The sequence below is a fragment of the Amblyraja radiata genome, chromosome 1 (assembly GCF_010909765.2).
Source record: "Amblyraja radiata isolate CabotCenter1 chromosome 1, sAmbRad1.1.pri, whole genome shotgun sequence".
Taxonomy (NCBI): Eukaryota; Metazoa; Chordata; class Chondrichthyes; order Rajiformes; family Rajidae; genus Amblyraja; species Amblyraja radiata.
In genome coordinates, this window is record NC_045956.1 from 177,344,377 (window position 1) to 177,362,613 (window position 18,237).

The window sequence follows — 18,237 nt, forward strand, 5'->3', positions numbered from 1 at the left end:
GTTCAGCTGAGCGGCTATTGATATCGAACCATCTAATTCTCATTGGCCTGATACATTGAAGGACATTGGGCTGAAATCTCTACTTTTTCCATTACATTAGTCTTAAAATTGGTCTTTATACACATTTGCAGGTGATGTCGACATGGCAGAAGATGGGAAAATCTGGGATTGCACTAAAGATCTGTCAGAGGGACCAATTATCAGAGGAACAGAAACAATTGTAAGATTTATCATATATATCAGAAATTAGAGTAAAACTAAATGTGTAATACAAACTGTTTACGAAAGAACTGCAGATGTTGGAAATGTAATACAAACTAACATTTTTGCTTATATTTTCATTTGCATCTTTCAATATGTGATGGAGTTTTCTAGCTGTTTATAAGTATTGTCCCGAACTTTTAATTTGTTTAACCAGAGGCACATGTTAAATAAATCATGAGTCTGCATCGTACTGAACAAAATTCAGGAAACAACTGCAGATGCTGGTTTAAATCGAAGATGCACACAAAATACTGGAGTAACTCAGCGGGACAGACAGCATCTCTGGAGAGAAGGAACGGGTTTCGGGTCGAGATACTTCTTCAGACTGATGTCAGGGGAGTGGGCGGTACTGAGTTAAAATGTAGTCAGAGACAGTAAGACTAGTAGGAGATCTGGGAAGGGGGAGGGGATGGAGAGAGAGAGCAAGAAAGCAAGGGTGTAAGCTGCCCAAGCAAAATATGAGGTGCTATTCCTCCAATTTCCGCTGGGCCTCACTTTGACAATGGAGGAGGCCCAGAACAGAAAGGTCAATGTGCGAATGGGAGGGGGAGTTAAAGTGTTGAGCAACCGGGAGATCTGGTAGGTTTAGGCGCACTGAGCGGAGATGTTCAGCGATAGGATCGCCGAGCCTGCGCTTGGTCTCGCCGATATACAGGAGCCCACACCTGGAACAGTGGATTCGGGAGATCAGGTAGGTTTAAACAAACTGAGCGGAGGTGTTCGAGACCAAGCGCAGGCTCGGTGATCGTTTTGCTGAGCACCTTCATACTGAACAGTCCTTTGGTTTAACGTGAGCGATCGCTCAAAGCTTTGAATGGGTTTTTTTTTATGACAAACGGTTCACAGGTTGATGCACCTCATTACCTTCTCTGCTGTTGGACTTAGCACAATGTTTAGGGGTGGAGTGTTTGGAGCATGATCCCTCATGTTAAGGAATTGAATACACTTAATATCGGGCCCCTCAACTTTACTTCAGCCATGGTTGGCGTTTGAATGGGATGCATCAGTTTGAATGGCATCAATGGGCTGGATTGAAAAGTTAATAATTTTCAATTTATAGAGATAGAGTGAAACCGCATGGAAACAGGCCCTTCGGCCCAACTTCCCCACACCGGCCAACATGTCCCAGCTACACTAGTTCCATTTGGCCCGTATCCCTCCAAACCTGTTCCGTCAATGTACCTGTCTAACTGTTTCTTAAATGTTGGGATAGTCCCTGCCCCAACTACCTCCTCTGGCAGATTGCTCCATACCCCACCACCCTTTGTGTGAAAAAGGTTCCCCTCAGATTCCTATTCAATATTTCCCTCATCACCTTAAGCTTATGTCTACTTGTCCTTGATTCGCCTACTCTGGGCAAGAAATTCTGTGCATCTACCAGATCTATTCTTCTCATGATTTTATGCACCTCTATAAGATCACCCGACATCCTCCTGCGCTCCAAGGAATAGAGTCCCAGTCTACTCAGCCTATCCCTTTAGTTCAGACATCCTCATAAATGTTCTCAGTACCCTTTCCATCTTGACAACATATTTCCTATAACATGGTGCCCAGAACGGAACACAATACGTTAAATGCGGCCTCACCAACTTCTCATACAACTGCAACATGACTTCCCAACTTCTATGCTCAATTTAATTTTTATTATTTAAACATATTTTTAAGATAATTTTATTTTAAATTATTTTTAGTTTAATTTAGTTTATTGTCGTGTGTACCGAGGTGCAGTGAATAGTTTTTGTTATGTGCTATCCATTCAGCAGAAAGACAATACATGATTACAATCGAGCCATTCACTGTGCACAGATACATGATAAGGGAATAACGTAGTGCAAGGTAGAGGCAGTAAAATCTGATCAAGGATAGTCCGAGGGTCCCCGATGAGGTAGATAGTAGTTCAGCACTGCTCCCTGGTTGAGGTAGGGTGGTTCAGTTGCCATATAACAGCTGGGAAGAAATCGTCCCTGAATCTGAAGGTGCGTGTTTTCACATTTCTATACCTTTTCAGTTTAGTTTATTGCCACGGATACCGAGGTACAGTGAAAAGCTTTTGTTGAGTGCTAACCGGTCAGCAGAAAGACAGTACATGATTACAGTCGATCCATTTACATTGTATAGATACATGATAAGGGAATAACGTTTAATGCAAGGTAATGTTTCTTTCAAAGTGTTTTAAAATATTTCTGATACTGGACATTTGGAAGAGTTTATTGGCCTTTGCTGCTGCAGTGTAAAAGGCCATCTCAGCAACCTGGTTGGGCCTCAGAATCCACTGCCCGATTACAGTTGCACCCACGGCTCTCTCTGCTTTGCCGATGGCTGCGGCAGAGAGGACTGGAGTATGAATTGTCCCAAGGACAATTTCAGGAAATCTTTGTGGAGATGCCAAGGCCAGCTGTTTGGATTGCTGCATGGAACTGTTTGTGATAAAGGTAAATCTTTACTGTTTATTGAACTGGTAAGTATTGTTGCATGTGTGCTCTTGGGTTGTATGAGTTGGTCTTGATTGTATTGCCAAAGGGGGATCTGCTGAATAAACAATAACCACACTGTATTGCTATCCTGTAGAATGAACGTCTTAATCCTGAACATATGCAATCACATATTTTGCTGTTTATCAGCAGTTAATGCTTTGCCTTTGGTTTTAAGACCACAGGACATAAATAACTTGATCTCTGAAAATTTCACTGTAAAATATACATTTTTGATCTGGAAACAACAAAATAGTAACCTTCTATTTCTGGCGTGCATGGCAATGAATAACATGAAAATGTGGGAAATAGGGATCGAGACCACAGGTATCAAATACATGGGAATGTAAAATTTATTTATACAGTATGTAGTTGGACTCTGGATTCCTTTCCTTCAGGTGTAGTGAAGGCAAGTTTTGTGCTTCTTCAAAGAGGGAATTGGATGAATATATGATACAGAAAACTTTACAGACTACAGAGAAAGGGCTGAGTGCATCCTGTGCTGAACCACTGCATTGGATTATATTAATTATAAAAAAATAAAATATAGTGTAAATGTATTTAAAAACATCCTTACCTAAAACTATTAAAACAAATATATTTTGTTTCAATCCAACTATTGTCAAATGTATATTTTTTAAAGTGCTCACCTCCATTGGCCCTCTTTATCAAGGTCCCATTCATATTTATTGGATAGCTCTATATACGCTGGCTGTCTGTGGCAAAAAATCAAGAGTCAAGAATGTCCCAGATAGGACAATGAAATTCTTGATTGATGCAGCACAACTGAATATGTAAACATAGTACATAACGGGAGAAAAAAAGTTCAGTGTGTATATATACACATACACACATACTCAATAAATAAACAGATATAGTGCAATAATAATAATAGTCTGTTGTAGTTCAGACCTTATTTGTTGTCGTATTTAATAACCTGATGGCTGTAGGGAAGAAGCTGTTCCTGAACCTGGACGTTACAGTTTTCAGGCTCCTGTACCTTCTTCCCGATGGCAGTGGTGAAATGAGTGTATGGCCAGGATGGTGTGGGTCTTTGATGATGCTGGCAGTTCTTTATGACGTTACCAGCAAAGGATTAGGCATAATGACTTTGCCTAAAATGTAATAATTTTGTTTTACGCATAGTTTAAATTTACTAATGATACATTAGCATTAAATGTCCTATTATTTCTGAAGTCTTTATACTTCAATTGTAAATTGCAACTTTGTCAGTATAGCCCTTACATTCAATAGGGTGTTGTTCTTTCTTCTCTATCAGACATTGCAACTTAGAAAAGGTTTTCGAAGTCCAATCTAGAACAAGAAATGAAGAAAGGAGCCGTTTAAAACGATTCAGTGCTGATATACTAGGACTTGATGTGTAAGTATACTATTGAGTTTTGCTAACAGTGATGTTTCTCTTTTCATCTTATCATTAACCTATTTTTTTTCTATTTGGGTCTTAAACTTAATTTCATTGATCAAAATTCCCTGCCCATGATATTTTTCTTGCAACTAAAATAATCATTCAGATAATAATCTGCCTTCCTGTTCTTGGCACCAGAGTAGATAACCTTACATTCATCCACATTATACTGCTCCTGCCATGCATCTGCCCACTGGATCAACCTATCCAAGTCACCCTGCAGCTGCATAGCATCCTCCTCACAGCTTACACTGCCACGCAGCTTTGTGTCATCCGCAAACTTGGAGATGTCACATTTAATTCCCTCGTCTAAATCGTTGATATATATTGTAAGTAACGGGTCCCAGCACCGAGCCTTGCGGTACCCCACTAGTCACTGCCTGCCATTCTGAAAAGGACCCATAAATTCCTACTCTTTGTTTCCTGTATGCCAGTTCTATATCCATGTCAATACCCTACCTCCAATACCATGTGCTCTAATTTTGAGCACTGTGCTCTAATTTTGCAAGTCTGCTTTACAATTGAATCCGATTAATATTGATGATCTAACTTTAAATTATATTCCTGCTATCTTCCCATACTCTTAAACCGCTGCACAACCAAAAATATATCTATCTCCTTTTCTAGTACAATGCAAATATAGTAATTGTACACAAACGTTTGAGTGATATTTCTAAGGTTACTTCTATTTTTGAAGCTTAACGCATTTAACTCGGAACGTACGGAAAGTGTATGTGAATTTATTTGGAATCTAATCCATAAACATAGAAACATAGAAACATAGAAATTAGGTGCAGGAGTAGGCCATTCGGCCCTTCGAGCCTGCACCGCCATTCAATATGATCATGGCTGATCATCCAACTCAGTATCCCGTACCTGCCTTCTCTCCATACCCTCTGATCCCCCTAGCCACAAGGGCCACATCTAACTCCCTCTTAGATAAAGATTTACGTTAATTCGTTTATTATTGTCACGAGGTACAGTGAAGTCAATAAAGCTATGTTTGGCATGCTATCCAAACAGATCAGGTATAGCATACATGAATAGAATCTGATCAAACTCGTTTAAAAGATAGAGCAAAGGGGAAGATAGAGAGTGCAGAACATAGTTCTCAGCATTGTCGCGCATCAGTTCCATAGACAAAATCCAATGTCCACATTGGAGTAGAGGTGAATTGGACAATACCCTAATTCATGTAAAGACAGTTAAGAAGTCTAATAACTATGGGGAAGAACCTGCTCCCTAATCTGGTCCTGCACACTTTCAAGCAGGAAGACGAAGGAATGATTGAGTGGGACGTGTTGAGTATATTGGCTGCTTTTCAGAGGAGGCGTGAAGTGTAGACGGAGTCAATGGTAGAAAGTCTGGTCTGAGTGATGGACTGGGTTACATCTACAACTCTGCAATTTCCTGCAACCTTGGGTAGACATGTTCCCAAACCAAACTGATGTGACCCAACAGTATGCTTTCAATGGTGCATCTGTAGAAGTTTGTAAGAGTTATTGGAGACATGCTGAATTTTCTGTCTCCTCGGGAAGTAAAGGGATTGGTGTGCCTTCTTGGCTGTCGCGTTAATGCAGTTGGTACAGTCAAACAAAGCTTTTCACTGTTCCTGTTACATGACAATAATAAACTGAATTAAGACTAATTAGACTCCAAATAAATTCACGTACTCTTTCTGTAAGTTCCGAGCTAAATGTTAGTAAAGTTTCAAAAATGGAATTAACTAAAAATTATTGATGCTGATGGGCACATGGAAGTTGATAACTATTTCCTTCCTGACATTGAGGGAGAGATTTTTTTTCCTGATACCTTATTCGTCAGTTCCTTACCTCCTGCCAGTTTTCCTACCATTATTATTCGTGATTCGGTACACCACAATTATGTTATCTGCAAACTTGTAGATGAAGTTAGAGCTGAATTTGGGTGTACAGTCATGATTGTATAAGGAATAGCTAGATAATCTTGGTTCAGTTTAACCCGACACTTTGGACCAACATTGGAAACTAGATGTGTCTTATCCCTTGTTTACAGGTTTGTACAACATTTTACCGTGAGTAGCATGAGCCACGAACCAGTCAGAAGATCTGATCTACCCATATTATTACAGCAACCAAATTCGTTCTCTTCAGAGAGTGATGATCAGAATAAGGTAATGAAGCACTTTTTTAGTCCTTCAGTACAATTAAAATGTTACTTAGCTTTTCATTATTATCAGGAAATTGTTTGTGGATTGTTAAGACATGAAACAAAGGCAATTGGACAGATGCATGGATAGGAAAGGTTTAGAGGGATACTAGACCAAGTGGGGCCTGTTGGGTCCCATGTTCATACGGGAGGGCTGGTCCCCCAACGCAATGTTCCACCTCTCCACCAATTCCAATATTGGTGGTCAGTGGGGGGGGGGGGGGCTTTCTGAAGCGCTAGTATGGATGTTGTGGGCCGAAGGGATTCTTGGGCTGGCAGCTCAGTCACTCAAGCCTGGTGTGCTGGCAGCTCACTCATTCACGGCTGGTGGGCTGGCAGTTGACTCACGGCTATTCCTTGAAATTCTATTTCAAGCAGAGTGCAGGCCACCAAATTCAAATGAAGTTTCCTACCATTTCAAGCAGGGTGCAAGGCCACCAAATTCAAAAGCAGTTTCATACCATTTCAAGCAGGGTGCAAGGCCACCAAGGTGACCTCTCTCTACCCCATCTTGCAGCGACTGAGCCACGCCCACACTTCTGGGTTTTATAGTCCCTCCCCCCCTCTCACCGGAAGGGGCGTGGCCTTCATGGCGGTGATTGACAGGAGAGAGAATCTCGGCATTTTTTAAACACTAAATTTTTAAACGATGGGAAAAATCCTCTTGTCCTGCACAGCAGAGGGGGACTCTGAGTAAGATAGTCAAAAATCACAGCCGTAAGTGGTAAAATTTTTTCTAAAACCAATATGCAGTGCAAACAGGAAGTGGTCAAGATGAGACTTTTAATTATATAGATAGGTCAAATGCTGGCAGATGGAACTTGTGTAGATGGGGCATCTTGGTCAGCATGGGCCGGAGGACTTGTTTCCTTGTTCTATGATTGACTCTATGAATGCTTATACTCACTTTGTGTTAGGACAGGAAAGGTACAGTGCTCACGTAAAGTATTGAAATAATCCATATTTTATTACATCTTTAATTATTTCTATCCGTCTACACATTTATATTAATATTTCACAGTAGATTGAAAGATACAAAAGTGAAAAAAAATTGCTGTACTGAAAATTCAGAATAGAAAGTAACATGTAACGTAAAGCATTTCGCTTCTGGTTCTAATGGACCCGCTGAACATTTCCAGCATTTCATTTTTTATGTTGAAAGATGTATTGAATGTTACTGTCAAGATATTATTTGAGTGCCAAGAAAATATGAATATAATTATGCCTTGAAAATCAACAGACCAACAGATGTGCAAATAATCAGCGGATGTAGCATGGTTCTGTGGAGAAAGATCGAATTAATATTTCAGGCCAACGACCCTTCATCAGAACTCATCATCACAATAAAATGTTAACTCTTTCTTTTTTTCACACAATGACCTTTTAGATATATTTTGCAGCCACTACCTGTATCCTGTTTATATTATAATAATTGTCTATTTTTTGTATTTATGGCTGGGATAAAATTAATTAATTTGTTCATGTAAGTGGTTATGCACTTCAGACTCCTCTGCCAGATATCTGTGAGAAACGTACAACTGACACATACACACAATTCTAAGGATTCAAAAATAATGTATTATTATAAATGCTCTTGCTTCTCTGATGCTGTTTTCGACAGCATAGAAACCAGCTCTTTGGCCCACCAAATTCAGGTTGAGTTTTTTGCCATTTTAATCCATTTTACTAGCATTAGGATAACATTCTTCTGTGCCTTAATATTTAAGTGTCTGTCAAAATGTCTCTTAAACATGGCAATTATCTCTATTGCAAATGTAGCCCACACTTTGTAAAAAAACTGAACCCTCCTTTAAAACTCCTAACTCTCACATTAACCTATGTCCTCCTTTGTTTGATATCCTTGCCATGGAGAAAAAAGATTTTGACTACCTATTTTATTTATGACTCTCATAATCTTATGTACTTCAATTGGTCCCTTCAGCCTTCTTTGCTCCAGGAAAAAGAAGCACAGCCTATCCAGTCACTCTCCATATCTAAAGTATTTGATTCTAGCAACATCCTGGTGAATATCCTTTGAATTCTCTCCAGTGCAATAGTTTGGCGATCAGAAATTCACACAACATTCCATGCAGCTAAACCAATACTTTGTACAGTTACAATATAATGTTTCATCTTTAGTGCTATGCCTTGATCTGTGAAGGTTGGCATGCTATATATCTTCTTCACCACCTTATTGACTTAAAAGCTTTTGGCCCACTGGTCTGCATCAGTCAGGGAATTGAATATACAAATTGGGACGTTACAATATGTTAGAGAGTGATTTACATCGGGAATACAATGCCAGAGGAGGTGTTGGAGTGGAGATAATTTCTAAATTTAAGAGGCATTTTGACAGACACAAACAGCAATGCACATAAGGTTGTTGTCCTATTGTGAGTAAATAACTAATACAGAAAATGGCAAAAAAAAATTAAGCATGAACATGGAAGGCCGAAGAGCCTGTTTCTGCACTGGAGAGAAACAATATCAATGCATCAGAGAGGCAAGAGCATTTATAATCATAAATGTTTCTTATTCCACACAATTATCTACAGGACACTGGTGAGCAGGCACTTGGATTATTGTGTTCAATTTTCATAATCATACAGTCAATAAAAAGCAACAAAACACACAAAATACTTTTTACATAAACATCCACCAGAGTGACTCATCCACATTCCTCACTGATGGAAGGTGAAAAAAAAAATTTCAATCTCTTCCCTTCTTTGTCCTCCCGCGGTCGGGGGCCTCGAGCCTTCCGTTGACGGGCCGATTTTGGCTCCTGTAGCTGGCGGTCGAACCCTCCGTATCGGGGCGATCTCAGCTTCCCGCGCCGGGCGATCGGACCCCGGGTCGGGGCTAGTCGAACCTCTTGCAACTTTGGAGCTGCCCGACATCAGTCTCTACCCGAGACTGCAAGCTCCTTGATGTTGAAATCCGCAGGCCGCAGTTGGAGCGTCGATCCCAGGCAAGGGATCGCAGGCTCCGATGGTAAGTCCACGGCCCCGCGGTGGGGCTCAAAGTCAGTCTCGAGCAAGGCTGCCAGCTCCATGATGTTAGGCCGCAGAGCGACCGGAGATAGAATCCGGAAAACAATCGCATCTCGTGCAAGGTAAGAAATTGGAAAAAAGCTTCCCCCGACACCCCTCCCAACCCCCCACATAATACAAACCAGAGAAAATTAACACAAACTTTTAAAACATACTAAAAATAACAAAAAAAGACATAAAGACAGACAGACCATTGGCGAGGCAGATTTTGGATCCAATTAGCCAAATTGGCTTGGATCCCATGTGTCTTAACCTTCTGAAATAGCCAATCTATCTCATTGAATGCCTTATGACAGGCATATCGACATTAACCATCAATCTCTCTTGTTACCTCCGCAAAACACTTAGTGAGGAATGTTGACTATCCTGATCATTCCTAGTTATTCTAAATGAACATAAATCCTAGCTCTTGGAATTTTCTCTAAAATTTCTTACCACTGATGCCTGTAGTTACCTGGCTTATCCCTGCTTCCTTTCTTAAAGTATTGTTGGGTAAGGAGTTCCAGATCTTAGAATCAGCACTTTGAAAGCATGCAGATATATTTCCAAATTAGGATTATTCACAAATTTGGGGAGTTGCCATAGAGTTGATGATGGGGTTACAGATAAGGGAGATTTTGTTGGAGTGCTCAAGGCAGCTAACTGCAGTATGTTTTATGGATGGTGCATCCTGCAGCCATGTTGTGAAAATTGTTTTGAACATTTTGAGGTGTTGTTGGAACTGGGTTTACCTGAGTAATTGGAAGATTTCCATCATCTGGGCCTTTCATTTGGTGGTAATTTGTGAATTTCCAAAAGGCATATTTCCGTTATCCAAAATGCTGTATCTTGTTTCATTTACTTTAAACTAATATTTTATTTTCCAATTAAATAATATTTGTTCAACCTGTTTCACATAAATGTATTTATTTCTTCTGCATTTGTTGCAGATGGTGATCACTATTGTTGCGGGTCTACCTGGCAGTTACAAAGAAGAACTTTGTACCTACATTGTTAATCTGACTCAAGAGCATGGAAGGTCAGCAAATTAAATGATTAGTTGCAATTTTTTAAAGTTTACGATTTAAACTACTTTTCATAATCTTTTTTAACAAAAATGCACATGAGAAAGTTTCATGGTCATAAGCCTTCCTCAGGCACTGCTCTGCGGCAATAGTCATCGGGGTACGCACAATTTTTACCTTCATTTCACGTATTACACTAAAACTGGTGAATTAATATTTAATATCGACACAAGGAACTGCAGATGCTGGTTTACAAAATAAAACACAAAATGCTGGAGTAACTGGATTAGGCAGCTTTATAGGACTTTGGTTAGGCCGCATTTGAAGTATTGCATGCAGTTCTGGTCGTTTCATTACAGGAAGGACGTGGAGGCTTTGGAAAGGGCGCAGAGAAGGTTTAACCATAAAGTTGACTGGAATGGAGGATATTACTTACAGGGAAAGGTTGGACAGACCTGGATTATATAACCATATAACAATTACAGCACGGAAACAGGCCATCTCGACCCTTCTAGTCCGTGCCGAACACATAATCTCCCCTAGTCCCATATACCTGCGCTCAGACCATAACCCTCCATTCCTTTCCCATCCATATAACTATCCAATTTATTTTTAAATGATAAAAACGAACCTGCCTCCACCACCTTCACTGGAAGCTCATTCCACACAGCAACCACTCTCTGAGTAAAGAAGTTCCCCCTCATGTTACCCCTAAACTTCAGTCCCTTAATTCTCAAGTCAAGTCCACATGGATTGTTTTCTCAAGAATGCTGGATGTTGTGGGAGAACAGATAGAGATATATAAAATTATGAGAAGCATAGATAGAGGCATAATCTTTTTCCCAAGGTGGAAAAAGTCAAATACTAGAGTGCACTGCTTTATGGTTTGAGGGGCAAAGTTTAAAGGAGATGTACAGGACAAGTTTTTTACACAGAAGGAGGCGAGTTCCTGGATCATGCTACCCAGGGTTGTGGTTGAAGGAAATACGATAGTGGCGTTTAAGAGACCTGGATAGGCATATGGATACGCAGGGATATAGATTATGTGCAGGCAGTTAAGAGATAGTCTTGGCCTCACGTATGAAGGGCCTGTTCATAAATAATACACAAAGTTTTGGATTAAGTCATCGGGTCAGCCAGCTAATCTGGAGAATATGGATAGGTAACGTTTCGGGTCAGGGCCCTTCTTCAGGCTGAAGAAGGCCCTCGACTCGAAAAGTTGCAAACTTTACTCCAGCAGCGCTGTGTCTTTTTTAAATATTTGCTAAAGTGGAGCTTCACACCAATAAGGAAGGTTACTTTATTGTGCAGAAAATGGTAGTGCTGTAAAAAATCCAAAGTAAAACTGAAATATATTTGGTTGCCCAACACTCCCGATTAAATTATTTATGTAATGATCATTAAGCCAAAAAAAAAATGCAGATAGCGGATATCCAAAATATAAATAGAAAATGCCAGGAATTCTCATCAGGTCGGCTAGTGCCTGTGGAGATAGAAATAATTGAAATTTCAATTTGGTGATAGTCTGTTCTATTTCATTTGTGTTCTCGTTGTCTTTCTGGTTATATTAGTTGAGCAATGAATCATGTTTCAAACCACATGGCAACAAAGTGAAATGTGTTGTTATGTTATCAGATAAAATTTGTTCGAAGTATTTTATAACTTAAAATGTTTGTCTATTCAGTAATTTTTTTTAAAGCAAATTAACTTTAACTATCTGACATCTCTGAATTAGTACAATTACATTTATTTCCCTCACAGCTAATTATTGTTTTTTTAAAATTATAGATGGTCAGTTTACCGGCAGATGCTCGATAACTGTGAGCCATTCAATTATGGTCAAATCCACCATTTTCTATCAAGTGTTCTCGAAGCACAGAGAAATAGAACAGTTCGCCAATCTGTATACTCACGAAGGAAAGTGAGATTACTGATCGTCACACCAGGGTGAGTCTAAATCATGGTAACGAGAATGCAAGCATGTTCGACTGTCAGCATGTTTTAGGGTGGGGTTGTAAGAGATTGCAGATGCTGTAAACTTGAGCAACGAACAAAGTGCTGGTAGAACTTAGCGGGGAGAGGCAATATCTGAGAATGGAATGGACTGATGACATTTCAGGTCAAAACCCTTCAGAATGATGCAGTGAGAGGAGAAAGTTGGAAAAAGAGAGATATGGGGAGGAGCAAAGCCCAGGATGTGATAGATGGATACAGGTGAGATGCGGTCATTGGCGGATGGGTGGAGATTGTGACAAAGGCTCGAAGTGAAAAGGAGACTAAAGGATGGTGGTTAAGGAAAAAAGAGATGTGAAATGTTAATCTGCGGGGAGAGCTATGATTGGAAAGGGAGAGGGGGATGGGAAAGAGGAGCGATGAATGGGAAATGGGGGACTCCGAGATGGAAGAGGTGGGAGATGTGCATATGAAGCATGGGAAAAGAGTGGGTGACAGGGATGATGGGAAACCAACTGTATAAACGTTAAATTCTTCAATTTCAAGTGATATCCACCTAACCACAATTTATCTTTGTCTCCTGGTTGTTACTAGTCCCCAACCTTGATGCACACACATTTCTCCCACCATCTCCTATCTTCTGAATTCTTCCAGCACTCTGTTTTTGTAATGTTTTAGGGTGGGTTGTGGTGGGGCAATGTAGGAATGTGAATGTGGATTTTTCATGCTGTTGTTCGTCATTCTTTCTCTTATAAGACTAATGATATTTCATCTGTATGTGTACGGAGATTTTTTGTCTTGAGATATTGATAACCAATGGCGCGTCCATCATTTATGTGTAATAGTAGATCATCGGTAATTGATAAGCTAAAGAACCCCAAAGCAGAATTGTAGCTCACTAAATTACATGCTCAACTGAGCCCATATGCAGTTTAAAGTTATTATTAGACAACTATAAGTAGCATAACAGGTAATATCCTGAATAAATGGCAACTGACTTCACAAGATGGAGCATATGATGCAGCGATGTGCTGGAAAAATAGTTTTAAATTCATGTGCATACAATAAATTTTGCAGATACACAGATGTTATTGATGTTGTGCAAGCTATCCAGATGCATCCAGACCCTGAGGTTCAATCTGCATTTGTCATCGGTGCTGTCACCACCTGTATTGATCCACTGTGCTCAACTATGGAACACAGGTACCATTAGAACTGTTAAATGATTTATAACAATTTCAAAGAGAACCTCTGGTATTTGTTGCCCTTCTCAGATTGTTGTAGGCCGCTCAACTCTACATGTCCATTAGGTGATATCATCGGTAATCCTCCACATCATTGTGTTTTCCATTCTGTTGCTCTTATTGAATACTTAGTATCCATAAATCTCCAGATTTTCTGACGCTCCTCTTTTTTGGTAACATTATAAGCCTCTTCATTTTATCTAATGCTGTCCTTAATCCCATAATTAGCGATAGAGATCTCTATACTTATGTATGTGTAGGAAAGAACTGCAGATGCTGGTTTAAATCGAAGGTAGACACAAAATGCTGGAGTAACTCAGCGAGACAGGCAGCATCTCTGGAGAGAAGGAATGGGTGGCGTTTCAAGTCGAGACCCTTCTTCAGGCAGATGTCAGGAGTGGGCGGGACAGGGATAGAATGTAGTCGGAGACAGTAAGACTGGTGGGAGAACTGGGAAGGGGGAGGAAATGGAGAGAGAAGGAAAGCAAGGGCTATTTGAAAATAGAGAAGTCAATGTTCATACCGCTGGGGTGTAAGCTGCCCAAGCAAAATATGAGGTGCTGTTCCACCAATTTCCACTGGGCCTCACTGACAATGGAGGAGGCCCAGAAGAGAAAGGTCAGTGTGGGAATGGGAGGGGGAGTTAACGTGTTGAGCAACCGGGAGATCGCGTGGGTTTAAGCGGACTGAGCGGAGATGTTCAGATGATCAGGGAGTTGCGGAGAACGGTCTCTGTGGAAAGCAGAAAGGGGTGGAGATGGGAAGATGTGGCCACAAGTGGGATCCCATTGGAGGTGGTGAAAATGTTGGAGGATTATATGCTGTATGCGATGGCTGATATGGTGAAAGGTGAGGACAAGGGGGACTGTCCTTGTTACGAATGGGGGAGGGGAAGCAAGAGCGGAGCTGCGGGATTCTGAGGATATGCGGGATCTATACCTATATAGTTTTGCAATCAATCAAATGTTAATTTATTAAGAATTAGTAAATAATTATTTAAATATTTGTCATATTTATCTTCAGTCATACCTTTTATTCAATATTGGTCATATTTTCCCTCTGACCAATTTAAATATATTTTTCTTTCGGGCCCCTGGTTTCCGCTTTAAGCTGATCTTGCACTCCTATGTGAGATGTTCCTGTGTGGAACTACTATGGGATCAGTGACCATAATTCTCTTAGCTTCAAGATAGTTATGGAAAAAGATAGAGCTGGTCCACAAGTTAGTCCTAAACTGGGACGTCTAATTTTCTTGGCATTAGAGACCTTGGAAAGGTTAAGAAACAAAGAACTACAGATGCTGGAATACAAAAAGTAAAGTAAAGACATGAACTGCTGGAGTAACTCAGCAGGTCAGGCAACATCTCTGACGAACATAAATGGGTGACGTTTCAGGTTGGGACCCATCTTCAGACTAATTGTGGGGGGGGGGGGGGGGGGGGTGAGAAATCTGGAAGAGAGAAGGGCAGGACAAAGCCTGGCGGTTGATAGGTGGTGTGGAGATGTGGGGCTTTGATAGGCAGATAGTTGGACAAAAACCAGAGATGCAAAGACAAAAGATGTGAGGTAAGAATAGATGAAGTGTATATAATGAAGCTAGAGGAAGGAATAAAGATGGAAGGGGAGAGGAGATAGACACAAAATGCTGGAGTAACTGGGTGGGACTGACAGCATTTCTGATGAAATGGAATGGGTGACGATTTCTTGTTCTACATGAAGCGTGATTGTGATAGCAGTAACTAGTTTAAGCTTGATCGAAACAGCCTTCAATTCTGGGAAAGGTATAGGTATAGAAAGGTAACTTCATGTGTTTTAGCAAATTTCCAGGTTAAGTTTTGAGACAGTTCATTAGTAAGTCATGTACATATTTTACTAATATTAATTGTTTTTAATAATATTTTTGTAATTTCAGGTTACTTTTCCCTAAGCTTTTGGATCAATGTTCTCAAGGTATTTAGAATTGAAGTAAATAATATATTGTTGAAGATATTTTCCTTTTTGTTATCATGTTATCCTGTGGCATATTTTGCAGATGTAGCTGATAAGTTTTAGGATTGTGTCAAGATAATGTGAGTGTATGTTGATTCTAACAATCTAATTTACATTTTGAAATGATATATTTTGATAAACTTGGTAGCTTTGTTTTTTTTATATATATATATATATATATATATATATTCAGACCTGATGCTTTTATGAACATTGCATGAAGTCATACCTGACTACATGGTTGAAACCAGATTTCACAGGGAACTGTTCTCAGCCATCTGAGTGACCATTCGTTAGTTAGGCTTTATAGCTGAATTTTGTTTTGTGCTTGGTAGTGTCCGTCCATGCATGTTTTTTGCAACAGAAGTTGCCCAATTTTGACCCAGTATTATAGTTCCTTCTTGCCTTCACTTAAGAACTAATCAGAGAAACGTTTAAAATTACAAAACAGCCGAAGTCCACGCTGTCTTTGAGAGTAATTCCAGTTACTCCCTTTCCCATTGCTCAACCTATAACATCGTGAGTTCTAATTCTTCATGTGGCTTGTAAATGTGGTGAGGTTATCATCTTTCCAGACAATGTTCTAGGCCCAGGACTGCTTTTATGAAGATGTTGTCAACAAATAAACATGGTTACCTCTGGATGGAGCTGGTGGGATGAAGGAAAGCAAAGTTTTACTGTCCGCCCACTCTAGCCTGAAGTAGAGTCCCGAACCAAAATGTAATCTAGAATTCCCGCCACGGATGCTGCCTGACCTGCTGAGTTCCTCCTGCACTTTGTGTTTTGCTCAAAATGTTTTCATCCACAGTTTCTTGAGTCTCTGAAATTTAATTATCTGATATTTAATTATTAGTGGTCCAAAGAAGTAGAAATTTGAGCTATGGTGATTGAGAATTTTGAAACCGAAGGACAATATGGAAAGAATAAGACATTCATTTTCATTTAAAGTTTTGTACCAATTTCTTGTAATTTTGTTTTTGCAGGTGTTGTCAGTAATGTTGTTCTCACAAGCTTGACCTCTGAGCAAAGACATCCACTTCTGGTACATCTGCAGAAGTTGATTCGTGTAGCAAACCCCAGGACTGCATTCATTCTAGCAGAAAAGGGGGCAGTGACAAGGTACTGAATTCCAGATTAATTTCTCTAATTCCAACATCATTTAAAATATACTCCCAGTGAATTGTAATAAATACGAAGAGCTTCAATAAATCTACAGTTAACATCAAACAGAAAACTAGCTAACCATTTGGATTGGTGATTAATTTGGAATTATCTCTAATGTCTTTGGTTTATTTGAAGAATATTATCAAAGTTATTTTATATAAAAGATCTGTAAAATTGAGTCTGAAGGAAGAATAAGAGAGTACATGAAATATTTTAGTTTCTTATTACAAATAATGGAAACAGGCATTGTTTGCATGTGGTTAGGATGCTTTGCATCCTATGAGAACTAAAAAAAAATGTACATGAATTTTTCATCTCTCGTAATAAACCAATATTGCAACCTCCTTGCAAAATTCTCTTTTACTTTTTTTCCCTATAAAATTTAGGAATGCTGATATTGAAATGATTCTGTCAGGAAGCAGTTTCTCAGAACCATTTATGTTGAGAACACGTTATTTGATGTTCCCTGGCTGGTAAGACTATCCAGTGCACAACATGATTTTTGTGCTGCTGTTGCAAAGACAAAGGGGTAAACAAGTGATAAAGCAGTGGGGATTTTCACAAAATAAATAAAATAACTTGGATGAGAAGACAAAATATAGTAGTAGCTTGTAATGAAATATATTTTCATAAACTCTAATGCGTTTTGTATGCAATGTTAATATGGAGAAAGCTTTATCTCGCAAAGTTTCATGAACATTTTGGAAAGAAATGTATTCTTTAGCTTTGTGTTTCTCCTAGGTGGAATGGCAAATTCAGATCAGGACCAATTTTCCCACAAATGACTCAGATCTGCATTCGGTTCAGCTGTTCACTTGATAAAGCACGATTTGTGACCAAGTGTAAAGGTACATTTAAGCTTTTGCAGTGAGGTGTAAATTGCCTTTCTTTTGTTTTACCAAGCTTGAGCTGTATACATTAAGAAGTCTATAGATGGAACTAAATTAATAAAATGAAAATTAGGAACTTAGTAGGTAGTTGAGTCAAACTATAAATGTAATTCCCATGAAGCAGTTCAAAGTTTTAAAGGTATTAAGAAGAATTTGCTTTCATGCCTGGAAGATGTGTATACTTGTATGACAATGCATTAATATGGCTAACATAACAGGACTTTGGGACTAACTGAAAAACATATTTCTGTCCTCCCTATCAACTCGCTGGAGTTTAAAAGGTTGAAGAGGGACCTCATTGTAATTCCAAGAAATGCAGCCAAATTCTTTTAAATTCTTTTAAAATACCTATTTATTATTTACTAATAAGTGTACATATGTGTTAATGGTTGTCGTGTTTGTATTTTTTTTTAACCGGAGGAGATGTAATGGAATTTCGTTGCACAGTATTGTGCAATGACAATAAACGTATTCATTCATTCATTGAAACTTACAGAATAATGAAAGGCATAGATAGAGTGGATGTGGAAAGAATGTTTCCATTGGTGGGAGAGTAGGACCCTCAGAATTAAAGGGTGCTCTTTTAGAAAGGAGG

At 39.4% G+C, this 18,237-nt stretch overlaps 1 protein-coding gene across 5 annotated transcripts in view; it reads left to right on the forward strand.

The window, feature by feature from the left end:
- dnaaf9 (dynein axonemal assembly factor 9) overlaps window positions 1-18,237 on the forward strand; it is a 107,301-nt gene that overhangs the window by 74,740 nt on the left and 14,324 nt on the right. For all 5 annotated transcript variants that reach the window (XM_033035570.1, XM_033035586.1, XM_033035580.1 and 2 more), the window contains 10 exons: window positions 132-220; window positions 4,015-4,116; window positions 6,196-6,313; window positions 10,328-10,416; window positions 12,191-12,349; window positions 13,433-13,558; window positions 15,512-15,549; window positions 16,572-16,707; window positions 17,139-17,225; window positions 17,494-17,600. In XM_033035570.1, the coding sequence (XP_032891461.1) occupies window positions 132-220; window positions 4,015-4,116; window positions 6,196-6,313; window positions 10,328-10,416; window positions 12,191-12,349; window positions 13,433-13,558; window positions 15,512-15,549; window positions 16,572-16,707; window positions 17,139-17,225; window positions 17,494-17,600 (1,051 nt within the window). The remainder of the gene's footprint in view (window positions 1-131; window positions 221-4,014; window positions 4,117-6,195; window positions 6,314-10,327; window positions 10,417-12,190; window positions 12,350-13,432; window positions 13,559-15,511; window positions 15,550-16,571; window positions 16,708-17,138; window positions 17,226-17,493; window positions 17,601-18,237) is intronic.